At 48.5% G+C, this 23,360-nt stretch overlaps 1 protein-coding gene across 1 annotated transcript in view; it reads left to right on the forward strand.

The window, feature by feature from the left end:
• LOC137436891 (ATP-dependent RNA helicase TDRD9) overlaps positions 1 to 23,360 on the forward strand; it is a 504,026-nt gene that overhangs the window by 220,474 nt on the left and 260,192 nt on the right. Inside the window, 1 exon segment of the mRNA XM_078787098.1 lies at positions 19,795 to 19,852. Coding sequence (XP_078643224.1) covers positions 19,795 to 19,852 — 58 coding nt within the window.

The following is a 23,360-nucleotide window of genomic DNA, read 5'->3' on the forward strand; positions in this document are numbered from 1 at the left end:
ATGTCGGAACCTTGTGAGCGAAATATCATATCATAGCATGTTTTCTGCGTCTTCCACTTTGTCAACTCACATCACTTCCCCGACGGGGGACCTAGGCGTAAAGCTTGTTCCCTCAACCATACACAGCATGCTTGACTGCTCCAGACTTTTGTTTCAATTTAGAAGTGTCCGACAAGAAAACAACAACAACAACAACATGCATTTTAAGGCCATTTTCCCTGCTAGAGCGGGGGTTAGCCTTGCGGTCCCCATGACAATCTTCTCCATCTTGCCCTATTTTCTGCATCTCTCCTTGCTAACCCCCTTGCCCGCATTTCTTCTTCCACCATCTTTAGCCAAGTCTTTCTCGGTCTTCCCCGTCCTCTACTTCCTTCTACATTCATTTCCATCACTCTTCTCAACCAGTCACTTTCATCCTTCCTCAACACATGACCAAACCATCTCAACCTGTTCCTCTTCACAGCATCAATCACAGGCTCTATTCCCATCATCTTTCGCAAATCATCATATGTCTTCCTCTCTCTCTCAACGATACTCCGCACATCCACCGAACCATTCGCATTTCCACTCTTTCCAGCCTTCGTTGCTGCTCGACGTTCATTACCCATGTCTTGCTCCCACAAATCATAACACTTCTCACACATGCAGCATACACCTTTCCCTTCAGCTTCAACGACACTCCCCTCCTCATCAGCACGCCACTCAGTTCCCGAAACTTCTTCCATGCACATCTCACTCCAGCAACCGTTGCGAGTCTGATCCACCTTCTCCATTCAGCATGTCTCCGAGGTAGCAAAATGTTTTCACACCTTCCATCTTCACGCCGTCTCCAAGATCCAACTCAACATTTCCTCCATCTGCAGCTCCCTCTGTGCACACCTTACATTTGAATGTAGCTGCCACACTGGTTAATGCCCCTCTCAGACCACTACAGTTTTGATGAACCCACTCAGCGCACATTGTACATTGAATGGAGTTCACTCCGACACCCTTCCTGCACACAGCACAGGGCCACTTCCCAGTTATTTCCACCTCAACACATTCTTTACCACTTGCCATCACCTTCGTCTTTCCGATATTCACCTTCAGACCTTTTGTCTCCATACATTCCTTCCACTTGTTCATCTTTTCCTTCAGTCCATCCATACTTTCCACAATCAACACCAGATCATCTTCATACAACAACCCCCACGGTAAACCCTCCTTTACGTTCTGAGCCAGCACCTCCATCACAGCTACAAATAGTCGTGGACCTAGTACCGACCTCTGATGCACTCCCACCTTCACCTCAAACTCACCACTGTTCCCGTCCTTCGTCCTTACAGCTGTGCCCGCGCTCTTTTGTACATTGCCATCACTACTCTGATCAACCATTCCTCCACTCCTAACTTCCTCATTGCCCATGTCAATACTTTGCGTGGAACCCTATCGAATGATTTCTCCAGATCAACAAACCCAAGAAACAACTTCTTCCTCTTCTCCATGTACTTCTCCTGCAACTGCCTCACAATAAAAAGCGCGTCTGTCGTACCTCTTCCTGGCATAAATCCAAACTGCATTTCGTCAATCTTCACTTTCTTCCTTTTCCTCCTCTCCAACACCCTTTCCAATACCTTCATTCCATGCTCCAATAACTTTATCGCTCCGTACGAGCCACACTCCAGAGGGTCACCTTTCCCCTTGTATAGAGGGACGAGGGTACTCAGTTCCCAATCCACTGGAATGCGGCCTTCTTTCACCGCTTGATTACAGATGTCTGTCATTCTCTTCACACCCCAACTTCCTGCTGCCTTCAACATATCTTCCACAACTCCCGTCCGCCCTCCCGCTTTTCTACTCTTCATTGCTTTTATCGCTTCCTCAACTTCCTTCTCAGTTGTCTTCTCTGCCGGTCCTAAAACTGGGTTACTCTCTATGTTGCCACCACTCTCTATGTCCGACAAGAAAAGTTGGAGTTAAATTTTTCAATTGCAGATCAGTTGAAGATCAGTGCAGAGGGTGACAAACAATTGATCAGTTACCCTGCTTTGAGTTGAATGTGGAAGTGTAAACACAATTTCCTTAATTAAAAAAGAAAATAAATAATAATTATATATATATTGTTGCGGATTCCGAGTACGGCACTCCCGTTATCAAGGGGGGGGGGGGGGGTTAGTCCCCTTGTCTTTTAAGCTGGCCGTCTCCGATCCTGGAGGCTATAACGCTCCTTTGCGGGGGTTGAGATTGGCCAGGGTGATTGGTCAAGATGGATTCCCAAATACCTGCTTACCAATCTCTCCGCAAAGCAGGGAGATAATTTCCTGCTCGGACCGCGGATATGATGGTAATTGCCGAGCGGTTTAGCAATCCGCGATCCGAGCCGTTAACAATCGACTAACCCAGTTCCGAGCGATTGGCCAAATCGTGCCACCGGAACTCAATTGAGGAGATCACGAAAGCGATCGGATGAGAGGAAACCAAAGTAAAGGGAGAACAAAGATTTATTAATTACGTGCAAGAAAACCCGAAGAGGAAACGAAGGAAGGGCATATACAATAAGAAGAAGAAGCAGCAGACACAGGGCAACCTTATACATTCTTAAATATCACGCCCAGGACAACACGAACAGACTTACACGCAAGGGTAGTAGTGGGAAGGAAGAGAAGGTTCACGCGGATGGTTGGGCGTTGAGGTCCGGCTCCGGGTGTTGACTCGTGCCGTGGTGAGAACCCGGGCATCAGCAAGCACGTACCGTTGGCGCGCGATCGGACCTTATACGTGGCGGGGGGGGGGGGGGGGGGTAGTCCTTCGCACGGCCGTATGCGCAATTCTATATAATTGATGGTGCAATCTCACCCACCTCCGCGCAGCCCGTGCTCTCTCTCTCCTCTCTGTGCAACGACCTCTCACTCCAAACTCTAAACTTCTCTCGAAGTAGTCCCAAGTGAGCGCTTTTATCACGTGCTCGCGTATCAAGTCGCATGCTCTTTAGGTCCGCCTACCGGTGAACACGCCTCGGCCCTGATTGGTCACGAGGGTTCACCGGCTCCTCCCTTCGTGACACGTTGATGGGGCCACGCGTCGCTCCGACAACTCCTCCCCCTTTTTCTCCGCTCTGACCGCATGGTCAATGGCGTTTGGAGTGAACGCTGAGGCGGCTGCGACTGGCAGAGGCGCGCAATACACTTTGGAGGGAGGCTATGCCGCAAAATGGGCAGATCTCGCGAGATCTTGGAGATCTCGCGAGATCTTGGAGACGGCGGCAGGGATTTTCGAAGCTCCACACGGTCCCCACGTTTTTCGAAGTTAAGTCTGTTCACAATTGTATTTTGTCGAAACTGTATTTATCTTTCGGTGTGTGAAGTTATTGTGTGCAACTTTGGTTGTTTCTCGGTGTTTATCTTTCATAAATTGATCGTCTGTTTGCCGTGTCGCGAGCAAGGCCTTGTACAGTGTGCACTGTACAACCTTGAGGCTTTGTTTTTCTCTCAGTGGTCCGTCGTTTGTGATCCAATAACTTTCGTTCTCTGTATTCCCAGGCTTTTCACCCATAGCCTACTTCCTTGTGTAAATCTCAACTCAAAAAAAAAAAAAAAAAAAAAAAAAAAAAAAAACATTTCCTTCTCTGTTCTCATTCGTTTATTCATTCTTATTCGTTCGTTCGTTCTTCGACCACGTGTTTCTCCCCCATTTCCCCAGATAGTTTTCACTCATTAACCTTCAATGTTTACACTTTCCCCTCAAGTTATGTATTCCGTCATATTTTATAACACCTTTTTCTTCTTCTTCTTTAAAAGGCTGCTTTCGACTTGCTCACCAAATCAATTCATCCCAAAAAAAATATCCATCTCCTATAGTGCCTTTGTTCTACATTCCCTAAACTCTCCTGCACTCCATCCTCCATCCAGCGTCCTTAAACGTATTTTTAACTCAAAGGTCACAAGAAACTCATTTTGCAATAAATGTTCGTTTCCCATAAATCGTACACTTTCAAAAATCCAATCTCACCCCTCCCCTCCAAATCTTCCCCATAACCCCTCCCCTCCAAATCTTCCCCATCACCCCTCCCCTCCAAATCTTCCCCATCACCCATCCCTTTCAAATCTCCCCCCTTGCCCCCTCCCTCCTAAACTACCCCCTCACCCCTCCCCGCCAAGACGCCCCCTCGCCCCTCCCCTCCTAGACTCCTGCCTCACCCCTCCCCTCCAAATCTCCCCCATATCCCATCCCTTTCAAATCCCTCCCCTTGTCCCTTCCCTCCCAAACTCCCCCCTCACCCCTCCCCTTCAAATCTCCCCACCCTCATTGCTTCTCAATTTCCCCCCGCTCACTCCCCCTCCTCAAAGCGTCCTCCCCGCTTCTTCCCCCTTCAAACTCTCACCTCCATCTCCCCCAACCTTCTGCCTCGCTCTTCCTCCTCCTCAAATAACACCTCATTGTGGCTCACCCAATCACCATCAAACCTTTTGTCCGCCCCATCCTTCCCTTTCTCCGAGCTATTCTGAAATCTCTGACACACCTTCAACAGCTCTCCCTACCTCTTCCACCTCTTCCACATCTTACCCTACCCCTCCTCCCCCCTGTTCTGTATCTGATGCTCCCCCTTCCTCTTCATTAACGGTATGGACCTCAAACATCCGGGGCCTTCGTTCAAACTTAACCGATCTCTCCATACAGGTTGCTTCTGTCAAACCAGACGTGATCTGCTTAACAGAAACTTTCCTCCTTTATGATGTCTCTGATTCCATAGTATCTCTCCCGGGCTACTCCCTCCTCCGGTATGATAGACCTGAGCCTCGTCCTGGAGGCGGGGTTGCTATCTTTATCAAAAACTCTCTTCCTCACTCGCCCTGCACTGCACTCTCTCCACCTCACCCCCAGGAATACCTCTGGCTACGGCTTCCCCTTCGCTCCCACCTCTTGTTCATATGTGTGTTGTACCGTCCACCAAACAGTGATGACTCCATCTACATCTCGCTGTCTGATGATATGGACCAACTTCTATCTACTCATCCCAACTCTCTCTTCCTCATATGTGGTGATTTCAACTGTCATCGTGCCAGTTGGCTGGGTGTGGGTACCTCTCTCACCAGCCATGGCTCCTCAGCAAAGGACTTCTGCGACTCACTGGGACTGACACAATCTGTCAATTTCCCGACCCGGATCTCAGTCAACGGAACATCTTCTCTTCTGGACTTGGTTATGACTAACTTCCCTGAAAATGTCTGCTGCTCTTCTTCTGCTCCGATCGGAACATCTGATCATGTCCTTGTTAAAGTGGACATCTCTCTGACCATCCTTAGGGAGCCTGCTCACCGTCGACGAGTCTGGCATTTCACTCAGGCCAACTGGCACGGTCTTCAAGCAGCCATCAATCATCTGGACTGGTCTCCCATCTCTACCACCTCTGACATCAACTCATCCTGGGAATTCTTCCAAAGTAAATTGCTCTCTCTCATGCACAGATTTATCCCATCTCGTCTTCAGTTGTCATACCCTTCCTCCCGTCCATGGTACACGGAATCTTGTGGTGAGGCTGTTGCCCAGAAACAACTTGCCTTCGTCTCCTGGAAAGCAAATCCAACGGAAGGAAATCTCATTTCCTTTCACAAAGCCCGAAACAAGTGTGTGTCCACCCTCAGGAGAGCCAGGAAACAATATCTCTCCGTTCTCAAGACCGAACTCTCTTATCTGTCTCCCTCTTCCAAATCCTGGTGGCGTCTGGTCAAATCCGTTTCTGGTGTTTGTTCCCCCTCCATCCCCTCCCTTACCTCAAACGGCTACACAGCTGACTCCGCACGTGAAAAAGCTGAATGCCTCAACTCTGTGTTTGCCTCTAAATCTTGTGTCCCAAACCCATCCCTCTCTGTACCCACCATACCCAGTCGTACCCTGCTGCTCCTGGACTCCGTGTCCTTTCCTCCTGACAAGGTGGAAAAGTTTCTGTCAACCCTCGACTCTGATTCTGCAACTGGACCCGACGGCATCAGCCCACGGGTCCTAAAATCCTGCTCTGCTGCTCTATCTCACCCTCTCTCTGTTCTCTTCACCCTCTCTTTTGCTCAAGGTCAACTGCCATCTGCTTGGAAATCAGCCAACATCACCGCTTTGCACAAAAAAGGTGCAAAAACAGATCCTAGCAACTACAGACCAATCAGCCTTCTCCCAATTATCAGCAAAGTCATGGAATCCATCATTGCTTCTGATATGAAATCTTTCCTCTTCTCCAATGGCTTGATCTCTGATCATCAATTTGGTTTCAGACCAGGTCACTCTACTCTGGACATGCTGCTTCTGCTGTCTCAACAATGGATGGAGGTCCTCAATGCCAAACAGGAAATTAGAGCTGTCTCCCTCGACATATCACGTGCCTTCGACACGGTCTGGCACCCCGCTCTGCTCACCAAACTCTCCTCCTTTGGTATCCATGGAAATCTCCACGCATGGCTGGCGGACTTCCTCTCTAGTCGTCGTCAACGTGTGGCCCTGAATGGGTTTCTCTCATCTCCTCTTCCTGTTCAGGCTGGAGTTCCCCAAGGCAGTGTTCTGGGCCCCGTGCTTTTTCTGGTCTTCATCAATGATCTCTCTGACTCTCTCGAAAATCCTCTCTATCTCTTTGCTGATGACTCCACTCTCTGCCGCTCCATTCCTCTTCCCTCAGATCGGCAGTCTGCTGCCTCCTCACTCTCTGAAGACCTGGACAAAATCACAGACTGGTCAAACAAGTGGAACATGTCTTTCAATCCTGACAAATCTCACACTCTTACTATGTCTCTCCGAAAAGATCGACTGGACAACCCTCCCATCTACTTTCTCAACAATCCTCTCCAAGAAGTTCTGTCGCTCAAGATTTTGGGTCTCACTATCTGCCATGATCTTTCTTGGGAAAACCACATTTCCAAGCTGGCCTCCAAAGCCAGTCGCCGACTGGGCATCCTCCGTCGTGCGAAGTCCTTCCTCGGCACACCTGAGCTCCTCACCACATACAAGGCTTTCATCCGCAGCTCAATGGAATACTGTTCTCCCCTATGGGCCGGTGCTCCTGCCTCACACCTAGCTCGGCTTCACGCTGTTGAAACCAAAGCTTTCAGAATTATTGGAATCTCCCGCGATGAAGCTATCTCTGAGGGCCTTTCACTCACTCACCGCAGGCAGGTAGGTGGTCTTTCTGTCTTCTACCGACTCCTCTCCGGCCTTGCACCCCCAGCTCTCTCTGTGCTCTGTCCCCCAAATATTCCTACAGGTCGCACAAGATCTGCCAGCAACCCTCTGATGGTTAAACTGCCGAAATCTCGGCTCTCCGCTCACCTTCACTCTTTCATTCCTCTTTTCTCCCGCCTCTGGAACAAACTCCCTCACTCCCTTCAATCCCACTCCTCCCTCCAGGTCTTTAAAACAGCTGTTCACCACCATCTCTTATCTTCCCCCATCCAAAACCTTGATCTTTTCTACCCCCGCTAATTCACCCCAGATCCACCTTGTTTGAAATTCCAACTTCTTTCCTGGAAGTCCTGGCAGTGTCCATATGTTTTATACCTCTCCCACTGCCCCCTTCCCACGCCCCCCCCCCCAAAGCCCTCGCCCTCTCTCAGATCTCTCGATGTCTCCATGTCTCTCGGTCCCTGCTCTCAAATGTTGTGTTTGTGTCCTTCCCCCTCTCTCCCCATCTTGTCTACCGCTCCCTATGTTATATGTTTTATGTGTCGGTTTGTCTTTCTGTGTGATTAATGTTCGCTCTTTCACGAGCCTCGATATTGTATACAAAAAAAAAAAAAAAAAAAAAAAAAAAATGAAGGGGGGTTTGAAAAGGGGCCTAGGTTATTTGATTAATACAACGCAGAGTCAAACTATTGGAAACAGAGCCTTACCTGAAACACATACTGATGAGATAACTGAAGAAGGTTCCTATGGTGTCCTACGTGTTGCAAAATGGACTAGCTAGGGTGCGACCTTTGACCTTTGGGAGATGGCATCTTTACAGGGAATTATTTACAAGGCTTATTATTTTACAAGTGAAGGTTCTAAAAAACGTAACACTGCACCCGTCTCTCCTCCAGGCACAAACTTTAACTTAGTGTGACACTCAGGTGTGATTACCCTCTATTTTTAACCTCACCCTGGGTGCGACATTTTAAAAACTAGATATGTCCCGCCTGCTGCGTTGCATTCTATCTAACTGACTCACGCCCACAGAATAACCGAATTGCGGAATTAATTTTCAAACTACACATTCACGGTGGGGAGCATTATTTGCAAAGAACACTATTTTGGATTATTTACAAAACTACACCCAGGACCTGTCTTTTTGGGAAACAAAAGCAGATGGTTTTGATAAGAGGAAAATCATGCCATACACTGCACTGTACCGATACCACCAGCACCAATTAACAAAATGCACCAAGAGCACCATAAGCACCACCATGCACAAAAAGCACCCACCATCCAGTGCACAGTCATACATTTCAGAATAAAATGATGCCTTGTGACGTCTTCTCCGCTGGGCCGCTGGTTCTGGTTGTTTGCCTTGCTTGCTGCCTATTTGGTAATAAAACAAAAAGGACACACAACGCGTCCGCTTCTCTTTTAATTACGGCCAGCAGGGGCCAACTAAGGGTGGTCCACCTGCATGGCTTTGGGGCCACCTCAAACGTGGTCTGCAAGTAAGATTTCGCTGGCCACAATGGCCGGTACCCAGCAGAGGTGCCAGGCCCCAAAACGTGGGGTCCATAAAGTGGTGCTCGGTCACAAAAACCGTGTGGTCCATAAAGTGGTGTACCGGTCCAAGGAGGCAAGCAGCGAGGGTGCGGGCGCACAATTGTGGACACCTGCGCACTCCCCCCCGGGCCCAAAATAAACAAATCCGTGAGTGGGGGAAGGAGGACAAGCAAGCAGCGGGGCAAGATCGCAAGGGTACACGTTAAAAACACGGCAATGCAAGGTGAGGTGCACTGGACAGCGAGCGGAGAAAGCTCATCGCTATCGTACGTTCCCCCCCTGTCACCTAATCTACCCTTGCCCTTACCCCGTATCTACACAATTTACAAATCCGTCGCTAACGTCCTGTCTTCCCCATATCTCCCCTAATTCCAAATTCGTCATCAATCCCTCTTAACCAAATTTGCCACCAATCCCAATTCCTCATCAATCCCTCCTAAGGAGGATGAGATGGAATCACAAGCACAATGTCACCCCCACGTCATGATGCGTCTTACAGCCCAGACAATCTGCAAAAAAAACCGGTGTGGCGTCCTTTCACCTTGGTGAGTGGATGCGGATGGTGCGAAGAGACTTCCAATCCTAACTACCTTCTAAATGACTTTAACACACTTTACACTACCCGGGGTCTTTCCCTGCCAAACCATTGGCTTTCTTTACTCTATGTGGTTCTAAAAACCAATTCCCATTGACCAAACTGTGGTGCTCACCAATTTAGGGTCTCACTCCCCCGATTCTACTCCCGGTGCCCTCGCACAATTTCAGGGCTGGGTCGTGTGGCTCCCCTAGCAGGTCTACTTACCTGCACACCTCCGCCACTGCAGTTGCCTCCCGAGCTTACCGGCTCCTCAGCCTGACCTACCTGGGGAAGGCCCTCTGGCTCTCTCACCCCCTCGGTGCCCTCTCTGGCACTGGGCTACCCAGGTCCGTCCTCCGGATCCTCGGGCCCCATTGAACTCTAACTCTACCTGGCTCCCAGAGCCTACCTGCGGCCTCACCTGGCCGACAGACTATCAGTGGTGGAGTGCCCAACCAACCATTCTCACGAACAGGCCACACACCCAGCCAATTTCACTCCACTAATGCACCCCTCAAGCAGTACTCTGCTACTCTCGCACCACAGATGCCAATATCCAACCACAATTTACCTACTCCCTCTACCTACTCTTAAACTACCCTCCCCGGGTACTCGTGAGGGGTCCATCCTTCCCCCACTCACTCTTTTGCACCATCCATTCCACACTACTCATTCCATACTCCACTCACTCCACACCATTGATTCCACACAACCATTCTCCATACACCTGCATTTCACTTGCACACCTTGCAAGCCAATCACTCAGTGTACAATCGCACACATCCACAATACTCTGCTCAAGCACTTTCCACACACACACATCTCTCATGAGCATTGCCTTACTTCATCACCCTCACTACAAACACACTGCATCAGCTAATCTGACTACTCCCTTCTGAAACTTGTGCTCCCCGTCTTCCCTTATACGAAGCACTTCCCTCGTCATTATCAACCATCTAATCTACCTATGTTCCCACTACAGGTATCATGTCGCTACTTAAATCTAAAGTTTCCTATTGTCATCTCCTAGATCCCTATACATTAACCAAGCCCTCCCTGGCTAGGTTTTCACCGCCATACCCCATAAAATTATAGCTCATGTGCCCCACCTGAGGCGAATGGTAAAACTACCATTCGCCATCACTATCACGACTACCATCAGTCCATTAAACTACGAGCCTCGGTGCGGGAATTGCATGTTCACAGCTCGGCTTCGAAAAGCCGGCTATGTGTGCGGATGGTCAGTCTCCTGTGGTTGGGTCCGTCCGGCATCGATTCTGGGGAGGAGGTTTGGTCGGGCCAAGGCACCATCCCGGCGCAACGCCTTGCGCTCCCATGAGTGATGGCCCGGCCTTACCCGGCCGAAACGTCGCCACCGCAAGGGGGCGCCGTTCCGACCCCTCCTACCTTCCCTCGAACCGGGCCGGTCGCCTTGCCCGGCAAAGCGCGGAATCGACCATACAGGGCGGGGCCTGGCCCGGATCGTGCACAGCGGTCCTTGCGAAACCGCCGCAGCCACGATCCCCGCCGGTTCCCGCAGCACACAAAGAGCACCACGGACCGAGGGCTCACGTCGGCTATCCGTCAGCCTGAACGCTGTCCCGGTTAACGTCGATGCTCCCCTCGCATGCTCACACCACGCGTTCCTTTTCTCACTCGTACAGCCCGGCGCTCCAACGCCGCTCGTACATCCCATGCATTCTACCACTGCACTTGCTCGTGCATTCTCTTTCGCTCCATACTCAGGTCTACTCATAACGCTCACCACACACTTTCGCGCACATTCTTGCGCACCCATTCTCCTCGCACACTCTATCATCGCACACTCCGTAACACACCTCTCGCACACCGTCTTGCGCACACTCTCCCAGTACGTACTCCGTACCACTCATGGGGGTGCACTCTTCCATCCACCCATTCAGCGCACACCTACTCACCGTTGTGCAATCCCTCGTCGCACACCCAATCACGCGCTTCACCACCAACTCCCGTGTGCATCCTCGCACACGCTCCACATCCGACTCACACTCCTGGTCACACTCACTCCTACTTCCACACTCTGTATCGCTCTCACTCTCTGTGTCACATTCATCACACATACACTCCGACGTGCGTTCGCTCTCGCACTCGGTGTCACACTCTCGCTCCGGCGCCCTCTTCCTCCTCACACGCGCGCCATTCCTACTCACACCACGCACAAGGGACCTTCCACAAACGCCCGGGTGCTGTCTCGATCCCAAACGTGCGAAAAACAACCCTCTCGCACCAAACACTCTCCTGCAAAATCTTTTCGCCCCATATACAGCCCGACTCACCTTCGGGATTATTCTTCCTCCCCGCTCCAACACCTGCAAATCTTTATTCGGGTTAATAAGCACAGCATCATGATGTGGACACGGACTTTGCACATTTTCCATCCTTTCCTCCCGCTGTTGCTCTTCTCAGTCCGGCGTCTCTTCCAACCCAATTTCCACTATTTATTTTTCCATTATAATTAATTATTTTCCTTTCTCCGCCGCTGCACATGAATTTGCCCGGTCCAATTCGGCGGCTGTCGGCTTTTTCACACCCCGAGTCGCGATTTCTATCCCGGTCCACCCGGCTGTGCTTTGCTCAGGCTCGCTTCCCTCCTGCTCCTCAAATCGCGCTACCTCGTCGCGTACAAATGTTCCTTTCCCGCTCAACCTGCGGTTAACCTCCCTCTCACACTCCCTTGCTTCATACCGGGCTTTGTCCCCCGCCAACCCCTCATTAATTTATTTGGCTTGGCCATTTACGTCCTCCAATTCGCCCCCTAATCCTTCCAATTTGCCTTCTAGCCCCCCAATTTGGCTTTCTAATCGCTCCCCCATTCTATCTTCCAAATTACTCAACCCGTCTCCCAATCCCCCAATTTGGTTTTCTAATCCCCCAAATTTGACTTCTAGGCCCCCAATTTGGCTTCCCAATTGCTCACTGGTACCCCTTGCTTCGTCCCTCATTTCCTGACTGATCCGCTCACTCCGAGCACTCATCCTTTGCTCTGACTCCATCATACAAGCCCTGAATTGTGCCATAAGGACTTGCAGATCCACAACCCCTACTTGCGCAGCGGGCGCGGCCCTCGCCTCCATGTGCGCCTGCAACCCCCTCTACCGCACCTTCTTCGACCTCCTCTTCCATTACTCCCAATTGTTCCCTGGGGTCCTGGGTTGACGCTAACACCTCCTCTTCCTCCTCATTTTCCCCCACCGGCATCCGATCACCTTGATTATCCATGGCACGACCTTAATTTGGGTGTTAAATAAAAATTTTGACCGCTCGTAATTTTGACCAAATTTTTTCAGTGTCCAAAATTTGGTTCGGGTCCCAAATCCCACTCCTGACACCAATTGTTGCGGATTCGGAGTACGGCACTCCTGTTACCAAGGGGGGGTTAGTCCCCTTGTCTTTTTAGCTGGCTGTCTCAGATCCTGGAAGCTATAACGCTCCTTTGCGGGGTTGAGATTGGCCAGGGTGATTGGTCAAGATGGATTCCCAAATACCTGCTTAGCAATCTCTCCGCAAAGCAGGGAGATAATTTCCTGCTCGGACCGCGGATATGATGGTAATTGCCGAGCGGTTTAGCAATCTGCGATCCGAGCCGTTAACAATAGACTAACCCGATTTCGAGCGATTGGCCAAATCGTGCCACCGGTACACAATTGAGGAAATCACGAAAGCGATTGGATGAGAGGAAACCAAAGTAAAGGGAGAACAAATATTTATTAATTACGTTCAAGAAAACCCAGCCTAGCCCAGCCTGGTGTTGGCTTAGCGGTTAGGGTGCCGGCTTGGGATCCTAGGATCCTGGTTTCGAATCCCGGTCGATCGCTGAATTAACGCCAGGGGGGTTGACTCAGCCTGTCATCCTTCCGAGGTCGGCAAATTGAGTACCAGCTTTGCTGGGATGAATGATCACGGTGTGTACCCCGATTTAGAATAGGTACACTGTATCCCTGCGCATCGTAAGAGGCGACCAAGGGTTGGCGTCAGGAAGGGCATCCGGCCATAAAAACATTGCCTCAAACAGGGAACCATGATTGTCATGGGGCCCGCAAGGCTAACCCCCGCTCTAGCGGGGAAAAATGGCCTTAAAAATAAAACGATCATTCATTTATTATTATTTGTACAAGGAAACGAAAGAAGGGCATATACAACAAGAAGAAGAAGCAGCAGACACAGGGCAACCTTATACACTCTTAAATATCACGCCCAGGACAACACAAACAGTCTTACACGAAAGGGTAGTAGTGGGAAGGAAGGGAAGGTTCATGCGGATGGTTGGGCGTTGAGGTCCGGCTCCGGTCCAGTCGAGTCCGGCTCCGGGTGTTGAGTCGTGCCGTGGCGAGAACCCAGGCAGCAGTAAGCACGTACCGTTGGCGCGCGATCGGACCTTATACGTGGCGTGGGGGTAGTCCTTTGAACGGCCGTATGCGCAATTCTATATAATTGATGGTGCAATCTCGCCCACCTCCGCATAGCCCGTGCTCTCTCTCTCCTCTCTGTGCAATGACCTCTCACTCCCAACTCTCAACTTCTCTCGAAGTAGTCCCAAGTGAGCGCTTTTATCACGCGCTCGCGTATCAAGCCGCATGCTCTTTAGGTCCGCCTACCGGTGAACACGCCTCGGCCCTGATTGGTCGCGAGGGTTCACCGGCTCCTCCCTTCGTGACACGTTGATGGGGCCACGCCTCACTCCGCCAAATCCTCCTTTTTCTACGCTCTGACCGCATGGTCAATGGCGTTTGGAGCGAGCGCTGAGGTGGCTGCGACTGGCAGAGGTGCGCAATACACTTTGGAGGGAGGCTATGCCGCAAAATGAGGGGGGGTTTGAAAAGGGGCCTCGGTTATTTGATTAAAACAACGCAGAGTCAAACTATTGGAAACAGAGCCTTACCTGAAACACATACTAATGAGATTTTTTTTTTTTTTTTTGTATACAGAGTCGAGGCTCGTGAAAGTGCTAACATTTATCAAACCAACAAATCAAACAAACAAGCAAACAAAGTATATAAAAAGGGGAGCGGTCGACAAGATGGGGAGAGAAGGGGAGGAAGCACACAACCACAACATTTGAGAGCAGGGACATCGGGAGATGTGTGGGAGGGAGAGGGCTTGGGGGGAGGCAGGATAGGTATAAAACGCAAGGACACCAAGGACTTCCAGGTAAGAAGTCGGCACCTCAAAAAAGTGGATTTGGGGTGAAATTAGCGGGGGTAGAAAAGATCAAGGTTTTGGATTGGGGAAGATAAGAGACGGTGGTGAACAGCCGTTTTAAAGACCTGGAGGGAGGAGTGGGTTGAAGAGAGTGAGGGAGTTTGTTCCAGAGGCGGGAGAAAAGAGTAATGAAGGAGTGAAGGTGAGCAGAGAGTCTTGATTTTGGCAGTTTAACCATGAGAGGGTCGCAGGCAGATCTTGTGCGACCTGGAGGAATATTTGGGGGACAGAGCCCAGAGAGAGCTGGGGGAGCAAGGCCGATGAGTCGGTAGAAGACGGAAAGACCACCAAACCTGCCTGCGGTGAGCAAGTGAAAGGCCCTCGGAGATGGCGTCATCGCGGGAGATTCCAATGATTCTGAACGCTTTGGTTTCAACAGCGTGAAGACGATCTAGGTGTGAGGCAGGAGCACCAGCCCAGAGGGGATCGCAGTACTCCATTGAGCTGCGGATGAAAGCCTTGTATGTGGTGAGGAGCTCAGGTGTGCCAAGGAAGGACTTCGCACGACGGAGGATGCCCCGTCGGCGACTGGCTTTGGAGGCCAGCTTGGAAATGTGGTTTTCCCAGGAAAGATCATGGCAGATAGTGAGACCCAAAAGCTTGAGTGACAGAACTTCTTGGAGAGGATTATTCAGAAAGTAGATGGGAGGGTTGTCCAGTCGGTCTTTTCGGAGAGACATCGTAAGAGTGTGAGATTTGTCAGGATTGAAAGACATGTTCCACTTGTTTGCCCAGTCTGTGATTTTGTCCAGGTCTGCAGAGAGTGAGGAGGCTGCAGACTGCCGATCTGAGGGATGAGGAATGGAGCGGCAGAGAGTGGAGTCATCAGCAAAGAGATAGAGAGGATTTTCAAGAGAGTCAGAGAGATCATTGATGAAGACCAGAAAAAGCACAGGGCCCACAACACTGCCTTGGGGAACTCCAGCCTGAACAGGAAGAGGAGATGAGAGATACCCATTCAGGGCCACACGTTGACTACGACTAGAGAGGAAGTCCGCCAGCCATGCGTGGAGATTTCCATGGATACCAAAGGAGGAGAGGAGGTCTTCAGATATCTGAAGAAGGTTCCTATGGTGTCCTACGTGTTGCAAAATGGACAAGCTAGGGTGCGACCTTTGACCTTTGGGAGATGGGGATATTTGCAGGGAATTATTTACAAGGCTTATTATTTTACAAGAGTGAAGGTTCTCGAAACTGTAACACAATATATATATATATATATATATATATATATATATATATATATATATATATATAAGGTTCCATATATATATATATATACACACACAGACACACACACACACACACACAGTGCATTCAGAAAGTATTCAGACCCCTTCACTTTTTCACATTTGTTATGTTGCAGCCTCATGCTGAAATGGTTTAAATTCATTTTTTCCCTTATCAATCTGCACTCAATACCACATAATGACAGAGAAAACAGGATTTTAGAAAGTTTTGCAAATTTATTAAAATGAAAAAACTGAAATATCACATTGACATAAGTATTCATACCCTTTGCTATGACACTTGAAATTTAGCTCAGGTGCCTCCCATTTCTCTTGATCATCTTTGAGATGTTTCTGCACCTTGATTGGAGTCCACCTGTGGTAAATTCAATTGATTGGACATGATTTGGAAAGGCACACACCTATCTATATAAGGTCTCACAGCTGACAATGCATATCAGAGCAAAAACCAAGGCATGAGGTCGAAGGAACTGCCTGCAGAGCTCAGAGACAGGATTGTGTCGAGGCACAGATCTGGGGAAGCCTACAAAAAAAATTCTGCTGCATTTAAGGTTCGCAAGACCACAGTGGCTTCCATAATTCGTAAATGGAAGAAGTTTTGAACAACCAGGCCTCTTCCTAGAGTTGGCCGCCCGGCCAAACTGAGCAATCGGGGGAGAAGGGCCTTGGTAAGAGAGGTGACCAAGAACCCGATGGTCAATCTGGCTGAGCTCCAGAGATCCTGTGTGGAGATGGGAGAAACTTCCAGAACGACAACCATCACTGCAACACTCCACCAATCTGGGCTTTATTGCAGAGTGACCAGACAGAAGCCAAGCAGTTCAATATTGGTTTCATCAGACCACAGAATCTTGTTTCTCACAGTCTGAGAGTCCTTTAGGTGCTTTTTTGCAAACTCCAAGCGGGCTTTCATGTGTCTTTCACTGAGGAGAGGCTTCCGTCTGGCCACTCTCCATCCACACGTATGGTATATAATGGTTGCCAAACAGGTACTATCCTTCGTATACTCCTTGAGTGTGGGTAATGCTCTTTTGTTTACTCTCACAGCCCCAGATTGGGCTCTGGGTTCCTGGGTGTGGACAGATCCACGGTTCTTTTTGTTTTGAACCACATTTGAATTGTTTAAAGCTGTCCGAATAACAGCTTTAGGTGCATTGGTCCATTTTACTTGTTTGCACATTCACTGGATTTTCAAATTATTATCCATTGGGACTTCGTACACATTATGCACGTTCTGTTAGCTGTTTTGTGACATTGTTTCCAAATTGATCATAGGTATTCCCAATTTGTTCTTCTATAACTATAAGGACAGGCAGGCAAAAACCCCAATAACTTCCATCTCGATAACTGCATAAATTTACAAAATGAAAAAGAAGAGCAATGAACATGATGAGTCTTGACTCGGGATACCCCAATCATGATAGCAGACGTAGTATATGGCCATTTCACACAGAGCATCTTGCTTGAGCCGTGTACCACTTATCGGAGGATAAAAAGTGGATATTGTGCTGCAAGTGAAATGACAAAGCGAATACAAGGCAGGCTATAGATTTGCTACTTGTGCTATTACACCGATCTGTTTTGTCCTAGCTCTTCCACGAGCCTCGACGATGTATAAAAACAAGTCCAAAAGTCTAACAGCGGCGTAGCCTGGCTTGTTTGATACTTTTGTTGAAGGGGTTAGTCTGACCTGGGTGGGAATAGCATTCAGCAAGTAATTTAAGTTTAAAATCTTTTTGAAGTACCGTAAGTCTCTTAGCTGTCTGGCACCAAGGAAGTGAAGAGATTGTTGTCCTGACAAAGGGATTGCAGTGTTGTGATTATCTTTCACTTTCCAGTCCTTTTATTATGATAGATAATTATCTATCATAATAAAAGGCAGTGTCGGTCCGTCTGTCTCCTCCATAACTCGAAAACCATGAAACCTCGTGGCCCCAAACTTTGCATGCATACATACACCTGCACCTCCAACAGATTGCAATGATGAAAACTGGGTGTTCGGGTGTGTTATAACACCCTTTTTGAAGATGATTAACCACTACTTGGTGAATGCTATTCAGGCTGCTTTTGCAAGCCATGGCGTTACCGTAGACAGAGCTCCCTTTTTGGCCCCCGTCGCACCGCGGAGCGAAAGGGGGACTATAGTTTTCCCGTCCGTCCGTGCGTGCGTCAGTGAAGGACCGCATTCGAATTTGGTGTGTGGGTGCAACCCACGTCAAAATCCAAGATGGCCGCCGCCATGTATGTCTGATGCCATGTATGTCTGAACCTTGTGAGCGGAATATCTTGAAAAATACGCGAAGTATCAACTTCTAATCTGGTGTGTGGGTGTATCTTGGCATAAGGAAGAACCCTATTGAAAATTGGGTCGCCACGTCAAAATCCAAGATGGCCGCCGCCATATATGTCTGAACCTTGTGAGATGAATATCTTGAAAATAAGCGAAATACCAACTTCTAATCTGGTGTGTGGGTGTATCTACACATAAGGAAGAACGCTATTGAAAATTGGGTCGCCACGTCAAAATCCAAGATGGCCACCGCCATGTATGTCTGATCCTTGTGAGCGAAATATCATACCATAGCATGTTTTCTGCGTCTTCCACTTTGTCAACTCACATCACTTCCCCGACGGGGGACCTAGGACCTAGGACCTCGGACCTAGGACCTAGAAGATCTGGATCGCTTGTTGTTTTTATGTACCCATTTTTTTATTGACTAACATTTTTGTGCGATATTCTAACCCTCCCCTCCCTTCCACCCTACCCCTTCCCCCTGTCCTTTTCCCTTTCCCTCTTCCCCCCACCCCCCATCCTCTCTTCATATTCCTGTCAGGAAGCGCCTCATTGTTACCCGACAACGCCGGGTACTTTTGCGAGTTACCTCCGCCACCAAAGGTGGATGGAGGTTATGTTTTCACCACTGTCTGTTTGTCTGTTTGTTTGTGAACAAAATATCTCAAAAAGTTGTGGATTGATTCGGACGAAATGTGGCAAGGACGTCGTGTATGTCACAAGGACGAAATGATTAGATTTTGGTGAAGATCTGGATTTGGATCTGGCTACTAGAATTTTTAAAGTGATTCTTCACCTTTGGGAGACAAGGCCAAAAACGATACATAGCAGGATATCTCAAAAAGTTGTGGACGGATTTGGATGAAACTTGGTGTACCAGTTGGGTGCCTGACAAGGCCGATTCGATTCGATTCGATTTTGGTGAAGGTCTGAATATGGATTCGGATATGAGAATTATTTAATTATTTAAGTGATTCTTCACCATTGGGAGGTCGGCCAAAAATGATCCATGGCAGGATATCTCAAAAAGTTATTGATGGATTTGGACGAAACTTGGACAGGTTGTGTGTGAGATGAGGAAGAATCTTCAATTTTGTTGAAGATCCGGATCTGGCTCGTATAATTTTTTTCAGTGATTCTTCACCGTTGAGTGATATGGCCAACCCAGGCGGAGGTATGCTCTCTACTGAGTGCCGTTCAGGTATTTACTGTATTATTATTATTATTAATATTATTATTATTATTCCCAAAACGATACCACTATATTAAGAAACCAGGGCTAATGTGTCCAAAGCGGCTTGAACATGAGGAATGAAGCCCAAGGCGTATCCGTACTGTGTTGTTGGAAGACCCGTAAAGCCGATGCTTTCAATATTTGATGCTCATGTTAACAATGGGTTTGTTTGTGTTTCACACTGAATGAAAAACATAAAGGTAGAGCATGGCGATTATGATATATGACAGGTTCGACGATATGTTCGGCTTGAACGGCATATAAATCAAAATGGCGGTTGTGGAGTCGGCCATCGTATGCCGTAATGACATCACATCACCCCTGTCATGTGACCAGATCCTCAGCTCTGATTGGTGTACGTTTGTGAAGGACATACGCAGGGACATATGGACAGACAAACACTGTTCTGGACGACTTTGCCCGACGGGCTACGCCATAAAAATATCAATAATTTCCTCATGCAAACACGTCAATTGTACACTTGAATTACCTCCTTTGTTCCAAACAGGTCATATTGGCGACGAACATTGCTGAGAGCTCTATCACGGTCCCTGACATCAAATATGGTAAATGTTTTGATGCTTTTCTTTCACTATCTTCGTGCAGACATGTCGAAAACGGATTTTTACCATCTATCTATAATTCCAGTAATCTCTGTTTGTTTGTACGTTTGTACGTTTGTTTGTCTGTGACCGCTGTTTCTCGACAACCACGGGTCCGATATACTTTTAACTTGCCAGGTATATTGCTGGGGACCCGAGGATGTGCCTTTTCAAGGTTTCATATTAATCGGACAATTGCTTACCGAGCTATGTCCAAAAAACGATTCAACCAATCAGAGAGCAGCGAACTATCGCGTGTGCCGAACGTGGCGGACACACTCTGCCTCGGATGGCACATTTGAGAGCGTATTCATTTATTTCACGTTTGCAAACTATGTTGGCGTTAAACTATGTTTTAAAACTAATAAAAACGAATTTGCGATTCATTCGCTTTCCTGCGCGTTTGTGCACGCGATGGCGATTTCTTTACCAAACTCCGGAAGCCGTTCGCTTTGGACCAAACCATTTCATGTAAATAGAGGGGGGGGATATAATTTTAGATATAGATATAGTACGGGCAATGCCCTAGTCTTTTGAAATGAGTGTTGTGCATGTGGATAAAGTGTGCATGTAGATTACATTTGGCATACACCCAAATCTCCTTAACCTGAAAGCAAGTTGCAGTTGACTTGTCTGGAGCCTCAGACATATTGCTTCTTCTTAGCCTTGTACACAACAACATGCATTTTAAGGCCATTTTCCCTGCTGGAGCGGGGGTTAGCCTTGCGGTCCCCATGACAATCTTCTCCATTTTGCCCTATTTTCTGCATCTCTCCTTGTTAACCCCCTTATCCCGCATTTCCTCTTCCACCATCTTTAGCCAAGTCTTTCTCGGTCTTCCCCGTCCTCTACTTCCTTCTACATTCATTTCCATCACTCTTCTCAACCAGTCACTTTCATCCTTCCTCAACACATGACCAAACCATCTCAACCTGTTCCTCCTCACAGCATCAATCACAGGCTCTATTCCCATCATCTTTCGCAATTCATTATTTGTCTTCCTCTCTCTCAACGATACTCCGCACATCCACCGAACCATTCGCATTTCCACTCTTTCCAGCCTTCGTTGCTGCTCGACGTTCATTACCCATGTCTTGCTCCCACAAATCATAACACTTCTCACACATGCAGCATACACCTTTCCCTTCAGCTTCAACGACACTCCCCTCCTCATCAGCACGCCACTCAGTTCTCGAAACTTCTTCCATGCACATCTCACTCTTGCAACCGTTGCCGAGTCTGATCCACCTTCTCCATTCAGCATGTCTCCGAGGTAGCAAAATGTTTTCACACCTTCCAGCTTCACGCCGTCTCCAAGATCCAACTCAACATTTCCTCCATCTGCAGCTCCCTCTGTGCACACCTTACATTTGAATGTAGCTGCCACACTGGTTAATGACCCTCTCAGACCACATTTTTGATGAACCCACTCAGCGCACATTGTACATTGAATGGAGTTCACTCCGACACCCTTCCTGCACACAGCACACGGCCACTTCCCAGTTCTTTCCACCTCACCACATGCTTTACCACTTGCCATCACCTTCGTCTTTCCGATATTCACCTTCAGACCTTTTGTCTCCATACATTCCTTCCACTTGTTCATCTTTTCCTTCAGGCCAACCATACTTTCCGCAATCAACACCAGATCATCTGCATACAACAACTCCCCACGGTAAACCCTCCTTTACGTTCTGAGCCAGCACCTCCATCACAGCTACAAATAGTAGTGGACTTAGTATCGACCCCTGATGCACTCCCACTTTCACCTCAAACTCACCACTGTTCCCGTCCTTCGTCCTTACAGCTTTGCGTGCTCTTTTGTACATTGCCATCACTACTCTGATCAACCATTCCTCCACTCCTAACTTCCTCAATGCCCATGTCAATACTTTGTGTGGAACCCTATCGAATGCTTTCTCCAGATCAACAAACCCAAGAAACAACTTCTTCCTCTTCTCCATGTACTTCTCCTGCAACTGCCTCACAATATAGAGCGCGTCTGTCATTCCTCTTCCTGGCATAAATCCAAACTGCATTTCGTCGATCTTCACCTTCTTCCTTGTCCTCCTCTCCAACACCCTTTCCAATACCTTCATTCCATGCTCCAATAACTTTATCGCTCGGTACGAGCCACACTCCAGAGGGTCACCTTTCCCCTTGTATAGAAGGACGAGGGTACTCAGTTCCCAATCCACTGGAATGCGGCCTTCTTTCACCGCTTGATTACAGATGTCTGTCATTCTCTTCACACCCCAACTTCCTGCTGCCTTCAACATATCTCCCACAACTCCCGTCGGCCCTCCCGCTTTTCTACTCTTCATTGCTTTTATCACTTCCTCAACGTCCTTCTCAGTTATCTTCTCTGCCGGTCCTAAAACTGGGTTACTCTCCATGTTGCCATCCGATTCATTCTCTGTATTCAACAGCGTTTCCATATATCTTTTCCATCTTCCTTTAATTCCATCTGGGTCCACAACGATTTGTCCCACTTCATCCTTCAAGCAACTCACCCCCATCACATCACACCTCTCTTTCGCTATCTGCTTTGCAATCCTGAATACCGCTCTCTGACCCTCTTCCGAATCCAAGCTTTCTCCGAACATTTTCCTACAAGCCTCCTGCGCCTTTGCTACCTCTTTCTTTGCAGCCTTCTTGGCTGCCTTATAACTTTCATGCCCTGCTTTTTCTGCTCCCGTACCCTTCGCCTTCTGCCACTCCTTGAACTTCTTCCTCTGCTCGTCAATCCTCTTTCCAACTTCCTCATCCCACCACCATGTTTCCGAGTGCCTCGGTGGTCCTTTTGTCCATCCACATACCTCACCAACGGCTCCCAACACACTATCTTTCATTGACATCCAACCACGTTCAAGCTCAACCACATCATCCTGTAGCCTACTCAGCCTCTCTTTTAATGCCTCACCTACTGTCACCTCTTTCAACCTCCAAACCTTCATTCTCGGTTGGTACTTCACCCGCCAAGCTCTCCTCGCACTTTTCACCCTTATGTCGCAGACAACCAAGTCGTGCTGTGAAACAGCCTCCTCCCCCTGGATCACTTTTGTGTCCCGGAGGTGCCGTTGAGGGAGCTCGTTGAGGGACCCTCGAGCCAAAGGGGCCTTCAGAAAGAAGGTTATAAATGCCTACGAGTCTGGGAAGGGATTTAAAAAGATCTCCAAACAATTTGAAATCAATCATTCAGCTGTCTGGAAGATCATCTACAAGTGGAGAAGATTCCAAACAACTGCCAACTTGTTCAGGCCAGGCCGGCCCAGCAAGTTCAGCCCAAGAGCAGAGCAGAAGATGCTAAAAGAAGACTCGAAGAACCCCAGAATGTCATCACGGGACCTACAGGTAGCTCTTGCCACTGTTGATGTCAAAGTGCACGAGTCTACCATTAGAAAGAGGCTGCACAAATTTGATCTACATGGGAGGTGTGCCAGGAGGAAACCATTGCTGTCCAGAAAGAACA

Source organism: Myxine glutinosa, chromosome 11 (assembly GCF_964187855.1).
Source record: "Myxine glutinosa chromosome 11, kmMyxGlut1.1, whole genome shotgun sequence".
Lineage (NCBI taxonomy): Eukaryota > Metazoa > Chordata > Myxini > Myxiniformes > Myxinidae > Myxine > Myxine glutinosa.